Source organism: Grus americana, chromosome 13 (genome assembly GCF_028858705.1).
Source record: "Grus americana isolate bGruAme1 chromosome 13, bGruAme1.mat, whole genome shotgun sequence".
In the NCBI taxonomy this organism is placed as follows: Eukaryota; Metazoa; Chordata; class Aves; order Gruiformes; family Gruidae; genus Grus; species Grus americana.
In genome coordinates, this window is record NC_072864.1 from 21,391,279 (window position 1) to 21,410,916 (window position 19,638).

The 19,638-nt window shown below is 57.2% G+C and overlaps 1 protein-coding gene across 1 annotated transcript in view; it reads right to left on the bottom strand.

Moving 5' to 3' along the window:
• VAC14 (VAC14 component of PIKFYVE complex) overlaps positions 1-19,638 on the bottom strand; it is a 62,097-nt gene that overhangs the window by 29,846 nt on the left and 12,613 nt on the right. The window contains exons 10-13 of the mRNA XM_054840781.1: positions 19,516-19,576; positions 12,865-13,009; positions 12,505-12,570; positions 3,047-3,197 (exon numbers count right to left, since the gene is read on the bottom strand). Coding sequence (XP_054696756.1) covers positions 3,047-3,197; positions 12,505-12,570; positions 12,865-13,009; positions 19,516-19,576 — 423 coding nt within the window. The remainder of the gene's footprint in view (positions 1-3,046; positions 3,198-12,504; positions 12,571-12,864; positions 13,010-19,515; positions 19,577-19,638) is intronic.

A 19,638-nucleotide genomic window follows, 5' to 3' on the forward strand; every position in this document is an offset into this window, starting at 1 on the left:
TCTCCAGGCTGAACCAGCCCAACTCTCTCAGCCTGTCCTCAAGTGTTCCATCCTGATTATCTTTGTGGCCTCCTCTGGACTCGCTCCAATGAATCCACATCTTTCCTGTGCTGAGGAGCTCAGAGCTGGACGCAGTACTCTGCGGTACAGGGGGGGAATCACCTCCCTTGACCTGCTGGCCTTGGTGACAACCACTCTTGGGTCACCTGCTACTTGTCCCAACCTCTACGCGGTTGAAAAAACACCCTCAAAGTAAAGCAGGCAGCTGGATTCCCATCCGACAAACCCGAGGGGTGCTTGGCACCATCACCCCAAGGAGCTGGGGAGCTCGTAGCCCCGCAGACCTTGTCCCTGAAAAAGCGAGCAGAAGACAACCAAGGACAAACTCATGGAGGTCAGTGCCCAGCCAGCCTCTCCCGGGGCAGCGGAGCAGGTCGGGAGGAGAGACGTCATCGTGTGTCCCAGGCAGTACTGAGCTGGGCTGGCCCCGGCCCATTGTGTTTGGGGAAGGCGTCGAGGGCAGCTGACCTTACGTAACCGGAGAACAAAGCGACTAAATAAAAACTGGAGCTGGGAACGGGCTGCGGAAGTGGGACACGGCTTTCCTGACTAATCAACCAGCATCTGAAGGAAACCGAACTCAATGGCAGGGAAACAACTGCATAAACACATCCCGAGGGAAGAAAGGGAGCGAGAGGAAGCGGGGGGAAGACCACGGGGGCACCGGCCCCTTCCACCTCCCCTCCTGCCCTCGCCACGTGGGTGGCGAAGCCCGGAGCGCCGGGATGGAGAGGGCAGCGTGGAAACCTGCTGCCAGCTCAAGGGTTCCCGGGGTGCCCAAGCCACCAGCTGCACCCCAGGAGAGGAGCAGAGCTGAGCTGACTCTGCACCTCTCCTCCCACTGCCAGCTCCGACAGCATCCCGGTTTAGAGCGTGACGAAGGGAACGGAGTGATTTAACCCCGGGGGGGAGCGCTGGTACCCGGCAGCCTCCCCTCCAACGCTGCAATAGCACCCTACCGTCGAGAAAGCGCTGCCTGAGCCAAGGCGTGCTGACCGGGGAGGGGCGCTTGGGGAACGCTCCCATACATCCCAGTACAAAACCAGTGACCCCAGAAAGGCGTACGCCCTCTCCCCAGTGCCAGCATCTCACGGTTTTTGCCCGGGAAGGGCTGTGCTCACAAACACATCACCCCGCAGGGCAGAGTTTGGGTTCACTCGCTGCATCGCTTACCCCGGCACCATGCACCGGAGCAGGGATTGCCGCTAGCCACCCTCCCGCTCCAAAACCGGCTCCCCTCAAACACCCTCTCCAACAAAAAGAGTCTTTTCCAGGAACTTCTGCTTCTCCAGGCATAATCCAGGAGGGTCCTGGCCGGCTGTGCCCCCTTGTTCCCCCAGGAGCTGGAGCCCAGCAGCCGATGCACTCTCAGCCCTGGGTGGTCAGAGCCAGACGTGACCGGGGCCACCCTCCTCCCCGCTGAGCGTCCGAGGCCAACGAACCGGCTCCTTTTCCCCTCCCCAAAAACATCTATCTGCCTTTGGGTGAAAGCCAACCCCCCTGCAAAGCTCAGCCCCAAATAAATTTCCCAAAAAACCCCAATTTATCTGGGGCGTTACAAGGAAGAAGAAAGTAGGTGAGGGAAGCCAGAGCCCGTCAGGACGTGCGCGGGGGCAAGCTGCCCCACGCCGGGGGCAACGGGAGCTCCAGCAGATCTGCTCAACGCGGGGAGAGCCAGACTCTTTCCCAACGTTAACGCTCGAATAAACGAAGCCAAGTCACTCTTCCAGATAGCGAACGGGGGCCACGGCAGCTGTTAGGATCCACGCCATCCAGCCTGCTATTTTTAGATCATCCACAAGGAAGGAAACCTCAGACAACCATCAGCGTGAGCCCAACTGCAGCTCCTCAGCTGCTCGGCCAGCGCCGCAGGAGCTGCTCCACCCAGGCGGTCTCAGTTCTGACACTGAGAGGATGGACGAGACTTGCAGAGGGCTCGGGGAGGTCGCCAGCATCGCAGCCCCCGCCCTCCCCTTCCACTGCAGAGCCTGGCGACGGCTGTGGGTGTCAAACAGGTAGATCTGTAAAAAAAACCCCAAAATCCAACCCAAAACCTGAGCTGGTTGCTGGTGCGGACCTTTCTAAGCCCAGGGAGGGGCGAGCGAGCCGAGATCTTCAGAGAAAACAAAGCCCGGGGAGCGGAAAGCACGGCCTCCCTCTCCGACAGCGATTTTGCAAGGCCCCGTGGCCGCATCCTGCGCGAGGAGAGGCAGGCTTGGCTCCGCGCTCGGGTTGCGATCCAAAGCTGCCGTGAAACGTGCTTTTGGCCGGGACAACCTGGCCTGGGGAGTACAACAGGGAGGCCCTTAAATAGCAGCAGCAGAGGAGAAGGGGCAGCCAAGCAACTGCAAAGGATGAGCCACAGACAAGGGAAGGTGGAAAAAACTTCCCGGTGTGCCAGGATAATTAATAAAAGGCTTTTTTTTTTTTTTTTTTTATATCCCCCAAGTCTCCAGAAAATAGGATCGTCCCTCTTTATCTCTCTCCTGAGGTTTTGCTGGATGCTCGGAGCGACGTAGCAGTTCACAGCCAGTGTGGGCAGCCTCACGCAGGCAACATCAGAGGCACAGACCGAACCCTCTGCAGATCCACCTACGTTTTGGACACCTGGGCTTGTAGCCAGCATCCCATCCTGAACCGATTTTAGGGCTCTGAGGGCCCTTACAAGGAGAGAAGAGGCTGGTACCCCAGGTCCTGTAAAAACCAGGACAATAACGACATCCCTCCACACCGGCCTCTGCATCTTCCTGCTGCTAAAGAGTCCTAAAGCCCCAAAACGTGAGCTAGAGGAAAGCAATAAAAATAAAGACTGTCCCCTGGTCTGCGCCGGGGCAGACTCCATCCCCGAGCGATGCCGAGCGGGGATGGATATATCGATTTATTACTGCGAGAGAGGCTTCTCCTCCTGCCCGAGCAAATCTGACCGGTGCCGCCGAGCATCAAGCGAGACCAGGGAGCGGGGGAGGCACGGAGCTGCGGCACTCACCGGCGTTGCTCAGCTGACAGGCCCTGGCCGGGACGTGAAGCTCCACCGGGCCAGGTCGCACATCGGAACCGTCAGAGGGACCGTGACCTTCCGTCTGTCCCGCCGGGGAAGAAGCGATCTCGGCCAGCACTTCCAGGTCCTTCAGGATAACCTGCGGGGAGAGGGACGGGGTGAGCGGGCGCAGGGGTGCAGGCAGCCGGCGGGATGAGCTTTCCTTTCCGAAACCACGGCCGGAGAGGGTGAGATGGGAAGCAACCACTGAATCCCGACGCATCAAGAAAGGCGTAGGGAAAAGAGGGCTACCTGTGAAGTTCAAAGTGGAAACTTTGAATGATTGCAGAGGGGATGGGGTTGGAAAGAGAAAAGGGGAGAAAAAACCCCAGTTTCTGCTCCGCCAGTCCCAAGGGAGCACATGAAATTAAATCTAATTTATGCAATCAGGAGCAGGGCTTGCTTCTCTCTCTTCTCACCTCGGGGACGTCTGGGTTTTGCTTCCCCGCTCCCCTCAAAACCGCAGATTCGGGACAACCCCAGCAAGAGCCCGGGGATGCTCTCGGGGGCCAACATCACTCTGCCTGCCTGCCGCCCCCGAGCCCCGAGCCCCCCGCTCGCCCCGTTCAGGGCAGCACCCGAGAGCCGGCTCAGGACACGGAGGCAGAGCTGCCATTCGGATTTCATAGCTCTTTCCTTCCACAAGTCGCCGAATTAGTCTATATATAGCATTTCTGGAGAAGTTATTACAGGGTGGGTTGGGTTGGTTTTTTTTTTTTTTTTTTTTGTCCTCAACCCTTCTCATGTCTCAGGCTATTTTGGGTCCCCCTTCATTCAAATGTCCTTGGGTCTAGATGTTTCATCAGCTGTCCCTGATGCTCTGAGCGTCGCAGGGCTGTGCAGAGCAGAAAGGCTGCCAAAAAGGGCCCATCGCCACGTCTAACCCGTCAGCATCCGGCGTTGCACATCCCCGACCACCCCTTGCCTACCATCCCAGGCTTGCCACGTGTTCTCACAAGGCATCTTTTTGAGGAGCTGCACTTATATAGGAGTTTTAGCTTCTAAGCTACCAAAAAAACCCCCCCTTACCTCTGAAAAAAAAGCCAATTACGTCTTTTTTTTTTTTTTTTTGATCATGCAGAACTTGAAAATACAACCGCTGAAAATCAGAAAGAGGAGCCCCTGGGTTTCTCTGGTGCAGATATCTTAAGCTGGGTTTTTTTTTTTTTGTGTAATCAGGGCTGATTTTTAAGCCCCCGGCAGCCTTTGAGCAGGCAGCGGGGTGTCCAGGCTTCGGCGCGGAGCTGGCCGCGGAGGAGCAGCCTGCCACGGGCACCACGAGGCTCCAGCACGCTTGGGAAGACCCTGTGCCCATAAACATGATTAATTCCCAGCCCGCGGCTCCCCCGGGGATGAAAAACCATAAAAACAACAACAACAACTCGTGCAGCGAGGAGCTATGATGCCGCTGTCCCTGAAGAACACGGCACCTCCGTGACGCTGCCAAGGATGGGACCGCGTTGCCGTTCTGGGACACCGCCGCCATCGCCAGCCTTCATCCTCTTCCAGGGAAGCGATGACTGCGGTGGTCCTCAGCAGGGGATATATCTCGTTCCTTCCCCTCCACCCGGCTTCGCAGGGCTTTTCTAGCATCAGCGGCTTAGGTAAAGCAATGCTGCCGGTGGTTTGTTTCAAGCAGAGGATGCCCCTGAGCATCCTGAAGCCCCGTGCAGATTCTCTGGAGGCTCAGCTGAACTTGCAGCCTTCGAGCGGGGGAAGGCACTAATTCGGGTCTCAGGCTCTCGCAGCTGGGGAAATAACCCCCATGGAGGTTTCCGAGTCTCATCGTCTTTGGCTAAAACTGGCAAAAAGACTCAGGGTTTGGCTACCGGGGCTGGCAGGCGGGTGAGAGCTGGGACTCTTGTTCATCCTACTCATTTTGCCAACGCAACCAGGATGACATATCCTACCACGCCAAGGCCATATCAACACGCGACTGGTGTACGGCACGAACCAGCCGTCCGCGATTGCTGCCCTTCCGCTGCCACGATCCCCCCTGGAGCCCACCCAGCCAGCCGGACGCTTGGGCTATCGCCCAGCGTAGACTTCGCCAGCAGCTCCCGCAGCATTGGGAAAGAGGACCAAGACCCTGGGCTGAAGAAGTCATCCCTACTGCCTCCCAAAGCATTTAGAGCCGTGTTTTATCCCGTGAGGTCGGATCCTTGATCCAACCTCCCAGAGCCGTGTGCGGGTCACAGGCAGGAGGGGGAAAAAGCAGCGTGGGCTGGATTTTGCAATTGAAAACCATGGAGGAAATAAGAAGCAGGAGGGATGGGTGCATGAGCACCTGGAGGAAGAGGAGGAGCAGGCGGCCGTGAAGACCCGGGGTTTTCCAGCCATGGGAAAGAGGCAGGGAGCTCCGGCTCCTGCTGCTTCTTCCCCGCACGCTCCAGAGCGGGTTCCCGGCCCGGGGACGGAGGAAAGCCAGGAGCGTTTGGTATGCGCTGCACATCCCCGCGCTAAGCAAAGCTGGAGCCGGCGGCTGGCTTTGTGCGAGCGAGGAGGCTGTAAGAAAGCAATATCCTGCCGTTGCCATGGCAATGGGCTGGCTGCGCCAGGAGCGAGCCGGTCCCATCCGTCAGGAGCCGAGCGGCCGTCGGACCCGACAGCGCTGGAGCACGAGGGCCGGAGCCGTTCCCAGCTGCCGGGCGAGGGCACGATCCCCACGGCCAGCCCAGAGGAGCAGCCACCGAGGAGGTTTTCCCGGCCTGGAAGGGATTTCCGTGAAGGTTTCCCAGCGGAGCGGAGCTGTAGGGCGGCGTGCCCCTGCTCCGGGTGAGCGTGGGGCTGGTTAGCGTGAACTGGAAGGAGCAGGGAAGCAGCATCACGACGGACGGGGAGACCTGGCCGACGTTGTGAGCCGGTCCCAGCATGGGGACGAAGAGCACCATGGAGCGGGGCGAGCTCTTTGCACGGCCGGGGGACGAGGAGCGGGTTATCAGACAGTTATAAATAAGCTGTTATAAATAAGCAGCTATTTCTCCTCCCTGGGAATAGGCAAGATTTCTCCCTGTATTGCCTCCAGAGCATGGACTTCGAGGGCACTCAAAACCATTGGTCTCTCCGGCTTCTCCAGATCTAGGTCAGGCTAATTTGCTGCTTGTTCTGGTTGAACGGAGCCGAGACCAGCTCTGCCGGCGGCGGCGCAGGGGAAAAACGGGGGAAAAGCTGGGGAAAAACAACAGGGAAAGAACCAGCCCTCGAACGATGTGTGCCGGATGGGATGCGCCTCCCGCGTGCAAAGCATCGCCTTGATGCTCCTGGCCAAAACGCTGGGCTTGGCTGGCTCGTTGCAGAAAGGGGGGTGACCCCAAATCTGCTGCAGAGCCCCGGGGAGCGAGACTTAGCACCCTGCAGCACGTGCTGACTAGCAGGACCCCGGGGCGGACTGCAGCAGCAGCTCCTGGGGCACACGCGATGGCAAGGATAGGGACTGAGCTCCTGAAGATGCTGCTCTTGCTGGTATTTATGGAAAAGTTTAAAAAAAAATAAAAGTGAAAAGATGGAGGTGCTCACAGGCAGCCCTGGATGTCCCAGAGCAGAGAACAGGGCTCACGACAGCAGGAACAAGGTTATTGTCATCAGGGAGATGATGGGAACCCAACTGAAGCGAGATGCTACCAAGATGGAGAACAGGAAGGTTGAGGACTGCAACGCACTTCTTCAAAGGGGACCGAGAGGAGGGAAGCTGTGGAAAACCCCACGGCATCACCGGGACTGGCAAGGCATGGGGTGGAGCGACCGGGTGGGGACCAGGAAAGCTGAGGATGCTGCTGGGTGCTTCCTCCTGCTCCACCGCTCCAATGCGGCCATTTGCTGCCGCAGCCTGTGCCGAGGCTTCCCCAGAGGGCTTCATTTATTTTGTTCTCGTTTTTTTTTTTCTCCCTCCAAACCTTTTAGCTGTAGCCAGGGGAGGGGAGGCAAGCACGGGCACGCAGTCCTGGAGCCAAGAGCGGCCGGCAGCGAGGCTGGCTGAGCCCCAGACACACACGGTGTGAAAAGCAAACTTGCGTACCCCCCGCCTCCGCTGCCTTTAAAGGCAGAAAAAGAAAAGAAAAACCACCATTAATCTTCCCACACTAGTTTAACTGGACCTTTTTTCAGGTCCCCAGCACAGCAACTTTTATCCTCTGATCTTGCTAAGACCTTTTTTTTTCCCCCCTTTACAGCCGCCGGATTTCAGCCTGCGGCTGGGAGAGGATGCGGAGCAGAGGGAAGGCAGCGGGGCTGGGGGCTTCCCCTCTGCTCCCCAGCGCAAATCCCCCCCAGGTCGTGCTAACGCACGCTCACAGCATCACCAAAGACGGGTCACTTGGTAATACAGCCACATCCACCCCAAAAACTCCCTGTCCCTCCCCTCCTGCTTTTGCAAATCCCCCGTTTGTCGCTGCTGCCCGAGCGGCAGGAGCACGAGCACCGTCACGGCTCAGAGCACCTCTTCAAACGTGGTTAATTAGCGTACGGGGAGCTTGACACACCACCTGATGCCAGTCGTGGGGCAGGATGCCAAGGAGGTATTTCTTAGGGAAAGGAGGCAGGATAGGTCCCAGCCAGTGGGATGGGGCTGCAGGAAGCCGGAGCGGCCCCGGAGCATCCCTGCGGGGGCTGAATTCCTCCAACCCCCTACAAATTCAGTCCCCAGAGTGCCCAGATAGGCAAAGGGTTTGCTTTTATTTGCTACCCTGTCTCCCAGCCAGCCAGGGATGCTCTCTAGGGAGCCAGGCACCCACAGCCAAGCTCACCAAATCCCGCATCCTACACCTTCGTCCCGAGCCAGCTCCCCGGGACACGGACTGCCTGTCCTCCACAACGGACAGGTTTTCTGTGGTTTTGATCTGCTCCGTGATTTCACCCAGGAACGCTACAAACACCACCTTGAGCCCAGACTGCCAGTTTACCGTTAGTTCTCGGGACACGTATAAACTCCGTATGTATACGCAAACCACGCAATTATGGTCCGGAACTGGTGCTGAGCCAACCAGCTCCCTGTGGATCGCGCTCCCCCCCCCAGGAAACTTCCTATTCCTGCACGACGCAGCGCACAGATTATCTTTCAACCCAGCGCCCTCGCAATGCCTCGAGTCCTTGGAGAAATCATCACCCCACCCTGCTTTAAGACTTCTGCTTACGGGCTGCTTCCACGTACGGCAAGCTGGGCTGACCGCATTTTCCACCACCCAACTGAAATTACATACCTCTCTCTCCATCCCGTCGTTTCAGCCCTAAGCTCACCCTCGGTGTAACTTCTCTCTTGAAAACGAGTAGCATCCCCGTTTCGGTACCTGGCAGCTTTGAGTCTCTCTCTCCAGAGAAGCTTTACCACCAAAAAAAATTAAAATAAAAGCCAGGCACACGTACGTTAGAGTTCTCCCCTTTGCAGTCTTCACACCCTCCGCTTTGCACGGGGTCACAACATTTCGGCCGTGGCAAATTAAAGGCTGGGAGCTGGAATGCAACGGCTCTAAAACCAAGAGAGCAAAGCTCCAAACCAAAGCCCGCTGAGACTGCTCTTCGCTTTGGCGCAAGCTTTTGTTCAGCTCCATCGCACTGGGAATCGGGAGCGATGGGATAAGTTTGCCAGGATTTAGCACAGCTCCGAGAGCAGGGCTTCAAAACCCTGCGGTGCTGCAGCAGGACACGCGGGACGGGTGGAGGAGTTAACAGGAAAGGAGAGAGACGAATACCAGTATAGTACCAGAGCTGGGGTTCCTCCTCTCCTGGGTTAATGCTGGAAACCCAAGGAAGGGGCAAAACGTTTCAGCTTGTCATGGAGGAGTTGGCTTGAAGGTCACGCAGACGTTCAAGTCCATTGCTACCTCCACAGTGAACCCTCCCTAGGGAAGGGTACCAACCCTCGCACAGCGCCAGGAGAAGACCTCTGAAGGATGCTCTGGGAGACAGAGCTGCAAACAGCAAGCTAAGAAATCCTTTGGATCTTCTCGCTGCATTCAAAGCCTTGGCCGGTCACCGCATAAGCGCAGGTAGGTTTTCACGTTAGCAGAGCTGAGAGGAAGCCGGAGTCTCTCCTGCTTCACGTCAGACACCAGCTCCACCTCATGCGTCATTCCTGCATGAGTCAGGCAAAAGTCCCGGCACAACTTCCAACCCCCAGCGAGATCGAGAGGAGCAGATAAGCAAACAGGAACATGTTCAGCCGTAAAGAAACAACTCCATTTTGGAGCTGGAGAAAGGAAAACAAAGCAAAGAAAGAAAACCAGCAGCGTCACTGCTCCAGGGTTCTCTCAGAGCTGCCCTCACCGGCTCTTGTGTTCGCCTGAACTCAGCACCTGGGTCCAAACCGGGAATGACCCGGGGAACCGAAGCCGCCTTTGCACCAGGAGCTTGCAGAGGGAGATAACCCAAAGAACAGCTCTTCTTTTCAGCAGCGCCTACCAGCAGCGGTGCTTTTAACCTGCGGGTGGAAGGGTCCAACCCGCTACTCCCAAGGAGCATTCCGGTTTTGACTTTTCGCCTTTTCTAACAGCAATTCTGCAACCGGGTGTCAGGGTGGCGAGACTCGCACCGGTGAAAGGAGCAGCTTGTGCAGAAAACCCCACTCCCAGCAGGATCCTCTTAGTCTTGGAGCTGTAGGGAAGTTTTTAAGCACATCAAATTTTAACCAGGGCTTTTAAAGATTGCTTTCAAAACCAGGTCTCAAATGCAGGATGGAGCGTCTCCCCGCCGGGGGAGCACGGGAACCGGCACGGCACGAGGTGACGCAGTGCAGCAGTACAACATCTGACAGCCAGGAATCCTGTATCCCGACTTGTCTACATATCAAAGGGAATTGCTTGCTTCAGCTTCGCTCCAACTTCTCTGCGCTGCCTTTGTGAATCTTAACTAGGTCTCTTGACCGTTTCTTTACTGGCGCAGGAGAGCTGGGCAGGAAGGGGAACGGGCGAGAAGGCAGAGATGACTCAGGACGCCGCAGATGCGCGATGAGCTACTGGCCCCTGTTCAGCACGGTGGAGGTGGTGCAACACCTTGTGCTACTCCGTGGAGGTGGTGCAACACCTCGTGCTACTCGAACGATAAAACCAGGCGTGACAACTGAAAGGGCACGGATGCGGCTCCATCCAGCGCGAGTCTCTCCTTGCTTTGGGCTTGATTATTTACGGCAAGTGCATAGAGACTACTCTGGGCAGCTCAACAAGACCAGACCTTACGAATAAGGTGCCTGAGCACGGTCTTTCAAGTTTGATGCAAAGCCCTGAGTAGTGCCGACACTCCAAAGCCATATTCTCCTCTGGTGACAAGCTTAGTGAGAGCTCCAGGAGACCTTCAGGGTGCATCAGGAAAGCAGCAGCAAAAAAACCCCAAACCACCCTAAAAACACATGTACCCCCTGTGCTGCACCACACAAGGCATGGAGCCCTACCTGGAGAGGGGAGAGAGACGCGTCCTCATCAGAGAGCTGACAGGGAAGCTCACACGGGACCCCGCGCTAGCCCAGCGATCCCCAGCCCGTTAGCCAAGAGCTTCTGGGGATCCCCAGCTACTGCAGGACGACGCGAACGTGCGCACAAATACTGCACCGAGCAGGGAGCAATGGCTACGAGAGCATCCCCTGTTCCAACCGGCACTGGCATTGCAGGTTAGCGGGCTCAAGCTGTCCTCATCCTTCCCAAAGATGCCCAGCTCAAAAACCCCCTACTATTTCGGTCATTTCTATTTCCTCTGCAGAGAGCAGCAAATCTGGGTGGGAGCCAGCGGAGCAGTGGTGTTTAATGGATTGACTCATCTATGGATTTCCTTAACACCTCCCCCTGCCCCCAAACATTTAAATAAATAGAAGACAGGATTAAATAAATCAGCTTAAAATTACTTTTGAGCCATTCCCAGTTATGTCACATGGAGGAAATGCATCACCGGGGTCCTTTCTTCACTGCTTTTTTTCAAATATTAATAAGCAGTGTAATTGCAACATGACTCACTGCGATCTCCTGCCAAGCTGGAGAGACTATCTGCAAGACGCAGGCTTTCTAGAGCGTTGCAAAGGCAGATGTGTGCTCGGGGACTCTTTTGGAGAGGTTTGCATCATAAGCAGCAGGGTATGGAAAATGGCCAGGCAGCCTTTGCAAGTCATTCCCTCGCTTGCTTATTCCCTTCCCTCCTCTCCTAACGACCGCCCGGCACACGGGATTTATTTTGGGGTCGGGGTTTGATGCCCTGAGCGCGTAAGACAAAGCGGATAGCGCGTGATTTTTATTCCACGAGGAAGATTTGGGCTGAGGAACCAGCCAGGATCGTTGGCAGCTCCGGGCAGGAGGTATCCAGCTGACGGCAGAAATGCCACCAGCGCCTGGGCCAGCTGCGTGCGGAGCTGCCAGCCTCCCACCCAAGCGCTAGAAACGCTCCGGGCTGCAACGGAGAGGGGGAGAAGGCGACAAAGATGCCGAAATTGAGACGACTCGAACCAGAGAAGAGGGGTGAGGAAGAAAGACAAGGGAATGGGAAAATGGTGCAGCACCTCGGGGAAGGGAGCAGCCTTGGAGATGAAAAAGCTGGAGAGGGACTGGTGACAAGGGCAGGGAGTGACAGGCCAAGGGGAATGGCCTGAAGCTGCAGGAGGGGAGATGGAGATGGGATGTGAGGCAGAAATCCTTCCCTGTGAGGGTGCTGAGGCCCTGGCACAGGGTGCCCAGAGAAGCTGTGGCTGCCCCTGGCTCCCTGGCAGTGTTGAAGGCCAGGCTGGATGGGGCTTTGGGCAACCTGGGCTGGTGGAGGGTGTCCCTGCCCATGGCAGGGGTGGGACTGGGTGGGCTGTGAGGTCCCTTCCAACCCAAACCCGTCTGTGATTCTACGAAGGTGCAGGCAGGAGAGCAAAGGCAGAGCTGGCTCACTCATCGCTGCCTGATTTTTCCTTGCTCACTTCCCAGCCGAGCTGTTCCCAGCCAACCGGATGGTACCAGACATCAGCTGCAGCCCCACCAGGCGATGCTGACGCTGCCCTGCTAGCAGCGGGTGCTGCCCAACCACCTTGCGACTCGGATTTTGCAGACACGATCCCCCTCGCAAGGCACGCAAATTCCCACTCCCCAAGGATCTGACCATGACCCAATCCCATGGGAAAGACATCGGCTCTGGGACCTGAAGCCCCAGCTGCCTTCCCAGGCAGGCAAAAAGGATTTTGAGGAGCATGAAAACCCCTTCCTCAGCTGAAGGATCAGCTCTGGGAGGTGGAGAAGAAGGTTTATACGGAGAGAGGGTCCCAAACGCACCAGCCTAGCTGAGACAGCAGGGCTTTCAGCCGGGCAGCTCCCTGCATGAGGTCTTCTTCAGTTTAGCCAACGAGTTAAACTCCCCAGTGCCAACGTTGGGCAAACCTCACAGTTCAACCCAAAAAATCCAAAGCCCAGCTAGATGCAGAGACAGTAAGCTTTCAGAAGGACTTCTGCAGCACCTACCTCATCTGACTCATCTGAGAGGGTCCGCAGCAAGATGGGGAAGAGGCTGTCGGTGTGCCGGAACATCTAGAACCAGAAAGATGGATGGCATCAGTCCAACAGGCCTGGTCACCCCCTGCCACAGGGCCCCTCGCCCCGGGGGAGGCTGCCAAAAGCTTCGCCAGCATTTTCCATCTGAGCCGGAGAGCTCTTCTTCCTTAAGCTACTGGATATCCAGCAGCCAAAGCCTTCTCAGAAAAGGCAGGTAGACACTTGGTTGTAACGCTACCAAGAGAATTACAGCCAGTTCAAAGGCCGGGAGCGGACAAGCTCCATCCCACGGAGGAAGCAGGAGGCTCGCATGCCGTGGTCTTGACCTACCTTACGGGGAGTCTTGATGTACAAGTGGTAGAGCCATTTCAGGACTGCGATTCTGGTCATCATGCCAATGGACGTGTCATGAAGGTGGCAGTCCAGCACCTGAACTATTCCATCCAGGTTCAGGGTCACTTGGACCTTCTCGGAGCTGCACGGAAAGGAGAGAGGCTGGTTCAGTGCTGTAATGTCCAACTCACTCCTCCCACAGCGTGGAGGTCTACAACACACCAGAGGCTGCATCCAACAGCTCAGCTCAAACCCTACGAAACCTCAACTGTCCCCATGGCCTGCTCCTGCCCCATGCAGCCTGGCCACCCACATCGCTTATTCTGTGCATCCAGGTCTGCTCATGGCAAACCCAAGAACCATGCTCAAGTCTTCCAGAGTTATGACAGCCAGGAAGCAAGCTCCAGGCTTGGTCATGGCTGGGCACGGCCAGGCTTGCCCACGTGGCATAGGTAGCTTCTGACTGGCGTTACGAGGCAGGGAAGCACAACGAAACATACAGCAGCACACCAAAAACTCAGTTTGGAAACCAACAGAAATCTTCCAGGCTTCAAGGCTTACCACTCTCCCAAAACAGCTGGTACCTACACGTGACAAGACACCACACTAGATGAATCTGGTACCACAGCTAAGTTGAGAAACTGGTCTGTATTGCAGTCACCAGGCTTGGCGTTCAAAAACTAGAGATCCATAAAATGCATTCAGACTCCCATTCAAGTTTTACAAGTGCAAACGTCTCCAGGGAACATCAACCCACGTGTCCTCCAACTCCACTAGTTTGTCACCCAACCAGGTGAGGACATCCAGTTTCCACTATTCCCAGCGGACTCGTGCTGAGGACTGCAGATGGGGCCCTGGCTGGCAACGCTTTTGGGATGCAGCTCTGCTACAAGGCTGCCTTGAGAACATCACCTTGTCTCCCAAAAGATGAGGATAACTCTTGGTCATCAACCAGGGATGAAAGCAAACAACTCCCTTAGCTCACCAGGACGTTGCCTCTTTTATAACACCGACAGCCTGCAGACCCTCAGCTCTTACTGTGGTGAAAAACTCCCCAGTTTTTCCCCAAACAGTTGGGACCAGCACTGGGACAGGAGACCCTAACACAGAAGAGGTCATGCTACGGCATTTTTTTGGTGCTGTCTGTGATCCTGAAGTCTACCTGATGGTTTCCCACCTCCTCAGCACCAAGGATGTGGGAAGTACCTGTTGCAGGAGGACAAGGTTAAGGAGAGATGGCTGGACCAGAGATGGCTGGACCAGAGATGGCTGGAGCAGACCTCCAAGACATAGCTACATTGAAGAGCTAAGTCACTCCTGTCCTACCCAGGATACTGAATTATTCAAGGCTGGACCAGACTCTCGCCGATTTTTCTAGCGCGCCCAGAGCTGCTCTGCATCTCGTTTGATAAGAAATCCCAAGGGGCAGATTTCTCACGGTATAATTTGCAAGTAGAGCTGCGGCTTAATAGGATTTGATCTTCCCCAGGACATGCGTTGTGAGGGCGAGACGAGGAGGCTGCGGCCCCTCGCAGCCCTGCAGATATCCGACTGCTCCATCTGCCTCACGTAACAGATGCCGGGCTCTGCAAATTGCATTTCGGGTTGGACCAAGTCGCCCTTTGATGTTGCAAACAACCGCCGAGGGCCAAACACTCAGACGTGCAGAACCAAGGGGAAGGAGGGACCCAGAGCACGGGGAGTTTGGGAGAGGGGATGTCCAAGGGAGCAGCATCCCAGGCGACGTAAGCCAGCCTGAAACAGCCCCGTATCCCGTTTTCCAGCAAAACCAGCTCCCGCTGCAGCTGCGCAGCCTGCCACCCACCCGAAGAGGAGCACGAATCCTCGACCCGCTTACATGTCCGTGCCAAAATACACCATCGCCTGCACAGGATGAGGGGAAAAACCTCGGGGTATCATGCATTTTTGGAGGGGAGCAGCTGGAAGGATGGCGTAGAGGAGCAGTGCGTGAAGCTGGATGGTTCGGAGACGGCCGTGACATCGTCAAGTTGCTCATGAAAACCCCTTCCTCAGTGATGTGGCACCCGCATGGGAGTGGAGCCCGGGTGGCTTGTGCCAAAATCCACCTGCGCTGGCCCCAGGAGGCGGCTGGCCGTGCCAGGCTCACCCCAGGTCTGCCGGGATAAACCTTTCAGGGGGGATGCCAGCGGAGAAGCAGCTCGTTTACTCAGCGCAAAATCAGGGCATCATCCTGAAAGGCGAGAGGTCCGTTGAACACGTGAAATTGGGCTAAAAAACCTCCCACCGACCATGCTCCTCTGCCTCCGAGATGGAGCGGCACCGGATTGCCTTTCCGGGGGTGGGGGGAGGAGGGCAGCAGCCGAGCAGGGCGAGAGCTGCCACGGCTGCAGCTCCAAAACGAGCTCGCAGCTCGCCCCGGCTCTCCTTAATCCCCAGGCAGCGCGGAGCGGGAGCAGCGATAATGGCATTGCGATAATGCGATCCTCTGGGCCCGCCACGTTGGCTCCCAGCGCCGGCATCTGCGGCAGGGCAGATGTCAGATGCAATTGCTTCCATCTAACCCACTACCCCAGATTCTCCTCCGGAGGATGAACGTGGTGCCGCCTCCATGGTTCGCCTGTGACAGCGAGAACGTGTTTTGAGGGCAAGTTGAGCAACGACGGGGGCTGTACCAGGCTCCCACCTCTGACTAGCGGTACCCTGCGCTCAAGCCGAGCAGTGGGGCAGGAGACCCACCCCCCCCACCCCCCAGCACATCCCCCCATCTCAGAAAGCATCCTCCAGCACGGGAACGGAGCTCACTTTCCCACCGCGTCCGACCCATGGCGATGTTTTTCACCCCGTGTCCCTTATCGACTCATTTTCTCATTCCTCCCCTTTCTTCAAGGGCTTCTGCCACCTCTCTCCTCAGCAGTCGCCTTTTCTCTGCCAATGCCTGAGCTGTCATCTCCCTCCTGGCCTCTTGCCCGGCCCAGCTGCTTTCCTGACCCCATTTTTCAGACAAGGTTAAGGTCCAGGCCAGGCTCTAGCCTTTAAGCGGACCCAGCAAAGCAGCCTTGCCAAGGGTGGAAATATCCCAGTTCTTTCATTGTGGTCCAAGTCACAAGGGCAGCTCCCATACGGGCTGGCAGCTGTGCTGCTCAACGGGCTCGAGCCAGCGGCCAGGAGGTAAATAGCTCTTCTCTGCTATCGGTCCCACAAGCTGTCGCTTCCTCGTCCTCCATCGCTCCCATTTCGATGCTCTTGGCTTCCTTCTGCTTACTGCGGTTTCCGAGTACTGGAAGTACCCGCGGCACCAGCGCGAGCTGATCTCCCAGCGAAGCGATGAGGCTAAGGTCTAGGCAGAGGCGTCCAGCCCGAGGAGCTGCAGATCACCATGCCGAGGGCGGTGGGAGCCTCCCCAAGAGGACACCGTGGACCCAAAAGCTGCAGAGAGGCAGATTCCACCAGACAAGCTGCTGGAGAACGGGACTCCAAGGCAGGCTTGGTGCACGAGCTCAAAGCAAGCCATCGCATTGCCTTCGCCCTGGGTGCTGCAGGGCGCCCAGCACCGCCCTAACCTCCACCCAAGTGTTCATCACCTCGCTGAGCTCCCCAGACGCACCCCCAAGGCGTGTCGGGCTTTGGGCACGGGGCTACGGCGACTTCCACCACGGAACAAGCAGCAGCAATTTTAGCTTTGTACTAAGACCTAACTACCACGTTTAAACGTCCGATTTAAATGCAGCCTCGGGCAGTTTAGCCACGTGGCAGCAGTTTCACCCTTTCTGCAGAGCCACAAGCAGCTCTACGTGTCCACGTACTGCTGAAGACCAGCCAAAACAAGAAGCCTTCCTTCCATCAGGAAGGACCGCATGGAGCCCCCGTGTCCCTTCTCTAGCTGGGTGAGGGATCGTGGTCCCATCCCTTGTCCAACTCCCACACATTTCACCCAGGCAGCATGGTGAGGAAGTTGTCCCAAACCGTCCAGGTCTCATATTGAAACGCTGACGCAGTTACAAGAGCCTAAAAGGCACTTTCCAGCTGTTTTGGTCCAACGGCGCAGGACAGATGTCTGCATCTTCTCCTGCAGCAGCTCGGACTGATGGAAGGAAGCCTGGGCTCTGCTCCAGCAGCCACGCTTCCACCTCCCCTTCCTCAGCTGGGCTCACACCAGCCATCGCAGCATCTGCAGGGTCAGCTGGGCCACGGGAAGGCTCCAGCGCCTCTGGTCCGCTTCCAACGACGGTTTTTTGCAGAAGCTGGAAGCAGGGACCCCCACCTGCATGGGGAGCCCCAAGCCCCTCCAGCCCTGTGCAGCCAGGCTCTGCCGGGAGCCAGTTTCTGTCCCGGCACAGACACGGTCCCCATTTCCTAGCGAATGCCACCGGGAAGCCAGCAATTACCCCGGAGGCACTTTTAGATCACCAACAGCACGCTTTAGGAGCAGGAGGGGTGTGTGCGCGTAGGTTTGTGGCCACAGGAACATGCCCGGCATCCATCTATCGAGCATTCAGCCCTCGTCATCTTCTTGGATGGCATCTTCACGGAAAACATCCCCCTGCAGATGCCGGGCCACGAGCTCCTCCGCCCCTGCTGACCGAGGCCCTCCTCCTTTCGCCGCCGCCACCGCCGCAGCGCTATCCCTCCGCAGGCGTCCGCGCGGGGAGGGCAGGAGAAGGGGGCGTGAGAGCTGGACGCCTGGCGCCGGGCCACGCTCCATCACTCGCTCGCCGGGGGAGAGTGGGGGAAGCAGGGAGGGGAAGCGAACAAAAACACAAGCAAAGAGTGACTTCATCTTAAGAGGCAGCTGCAACTTCCTCCGTTTGCAGGCTTTCCAGCTTTTCGAAGCAATGCAACGGTTTCCTGCGGTCCTGTCTTGACACCCAGTGGGCATTCAGCATGCAGGCAGCTGCCTGCTCCCCAGCGTGAATTACGGCTGCAACCGGGTACAGGTGCCAGCTCTCGCCTTCCTCCAGCCGAGCCAGACAGCCTGAGCACCAGGCAGACGTCCAGGGCTCCTGCTGGCCACGTACAGCCCCCCAGCCCCGTGCCAGCACCCCACAAAGGGTGCCACAGCGAAAATCTTCCAGGTCCCAGCGCTGGGCCAGCAGAGAGGTCACGCAGGATGGGGAAACGGGCTTTGGGGCAGGTGAAGTCCAGCATAAAGCCTGGCCTCTCCTGTTTGAAAGGGCTTAGGAGGGCTCGAGAACAATTCCCTCTGTAAAGCCAGGTCTCAGAGATGCGAAGGGTCTCACCTGCTGTCCCGGATGGTTTTGCCCAGCGCTTGGGGATTTGGCAGACTGCTTCAGCTCGGGCAGCCGTTCTCCTCCCGGCTCGCGGTGACGCTGTGACCAAGTGACTTCAGCTCTCCCTGCTTCTGTCTTCAACTCCCTCTCTCCCCCCGGCGCCAGCTCTTCAGCACAGAGACGCGGTTCTCACTCGTCCTCCTGGACTCAGCACCTCTCCTTTTCCTTCCCCTTCCCAATTTCAGCCCTACGCACACCCGCTTCTGCTCCCGCTAAACTTTAAGGGCTGAGCAGGGCCAGGACGCAGCGATCACAGGAAAGCCGGGGAAAACCATTTAACAGTCATACACCGAAATCTAGGCGCAAACGAAAAGATCGGTACTTGCAAGAGAGGAAAAAATTAAGGGCGTTATTAAGATGAGGGAGTTTCTGGGCTTTGCAGGAGCGCAAAAAAGGAACGGAGGGGGCCAGACCATCAACCTGAAAAGCTGACGCTTGCTCCGCTCTGGGATGCATCACGCTGGGCATCACGCGTCAGCCTGGCTGGGAAGACGCACCTAGAGTAACGCATCCTATTTTGGGGAGCGCAGCGACAAATAAACGTACGCATCAGCACAATAAAAGCGTTGGAAATCACGACCTCTGAGAAAAGGGACTGCGGGCAGCAGGAGGAAAGGAAAGATTCGTCCCCAGGTTCACCAACAGCTGGATGGGAAGAAATGTGTTTGCAGGAGCGATGATTTAAGTGAGATATCGGGAGATGGTGCTGGGCACGGAGCTGCTCTCCGCAGGCGCGGGGCTGACTAATGCCACACAGGGCTGGCAGGGGACGGGCTGGCAGCAGAGACCTCTCGCTGCTCTGGCAGCTGGAGCTGGATGGCACAGCCCCACAGCACCGTGCCGTGGTGGGCTGCCAGGACTGCAGCAGGGCCAGCACTCTCCAAACTCTTCTGCCAGCCCCAGACGGCTCACGTAGCACCTTGTCACCGCTGCTCCTCTACCACCATTCCTCTGCAAGGGCAGGAGGGAACCAAACGCCTCCTATTTTGGCCAAGCTAGAAGAGCCATAACCACGACAACCTTCTCCCTGTCTTCACCCCCAACTCATGGGTCTCGTAGACAGGCGAGGTGCAGAACTCCGAGCGCAGACAGTCGCTGCCTCACCAGACCTCCCTGGGGGGCTTTGCAAGGTCTCCCGGGGGTCCAAACACCTCAGTTTACTCTAAAATCAAGGCATTTTGGTGCAAACCCATGAGAGAAGCAGTCAACTACTACAGCATCTCCAGTCACCCACCCCACTGTGACCCAGAAGACCCCAGCTGCTTTCCAACCCAGACCACCCTTCCCTCAGCTTTGTCAGCATCTGTCAGTCGTCATCTGTACCCTGAGAAGCCTTCCCGTCTTCTCAAGCCCCCCTGGAGCAACCAACAGACCCTACCTGGTTATCGTGAAGACACTGCTGCTGCTGAAGTTGGAGTCACCAGACGCGTCCAGAGAGCCTGGGGGCAGACAAAAAGGAGCTGCAGTTAGTGGGATGACAGGGAAAGCGGAGAGCAGGACC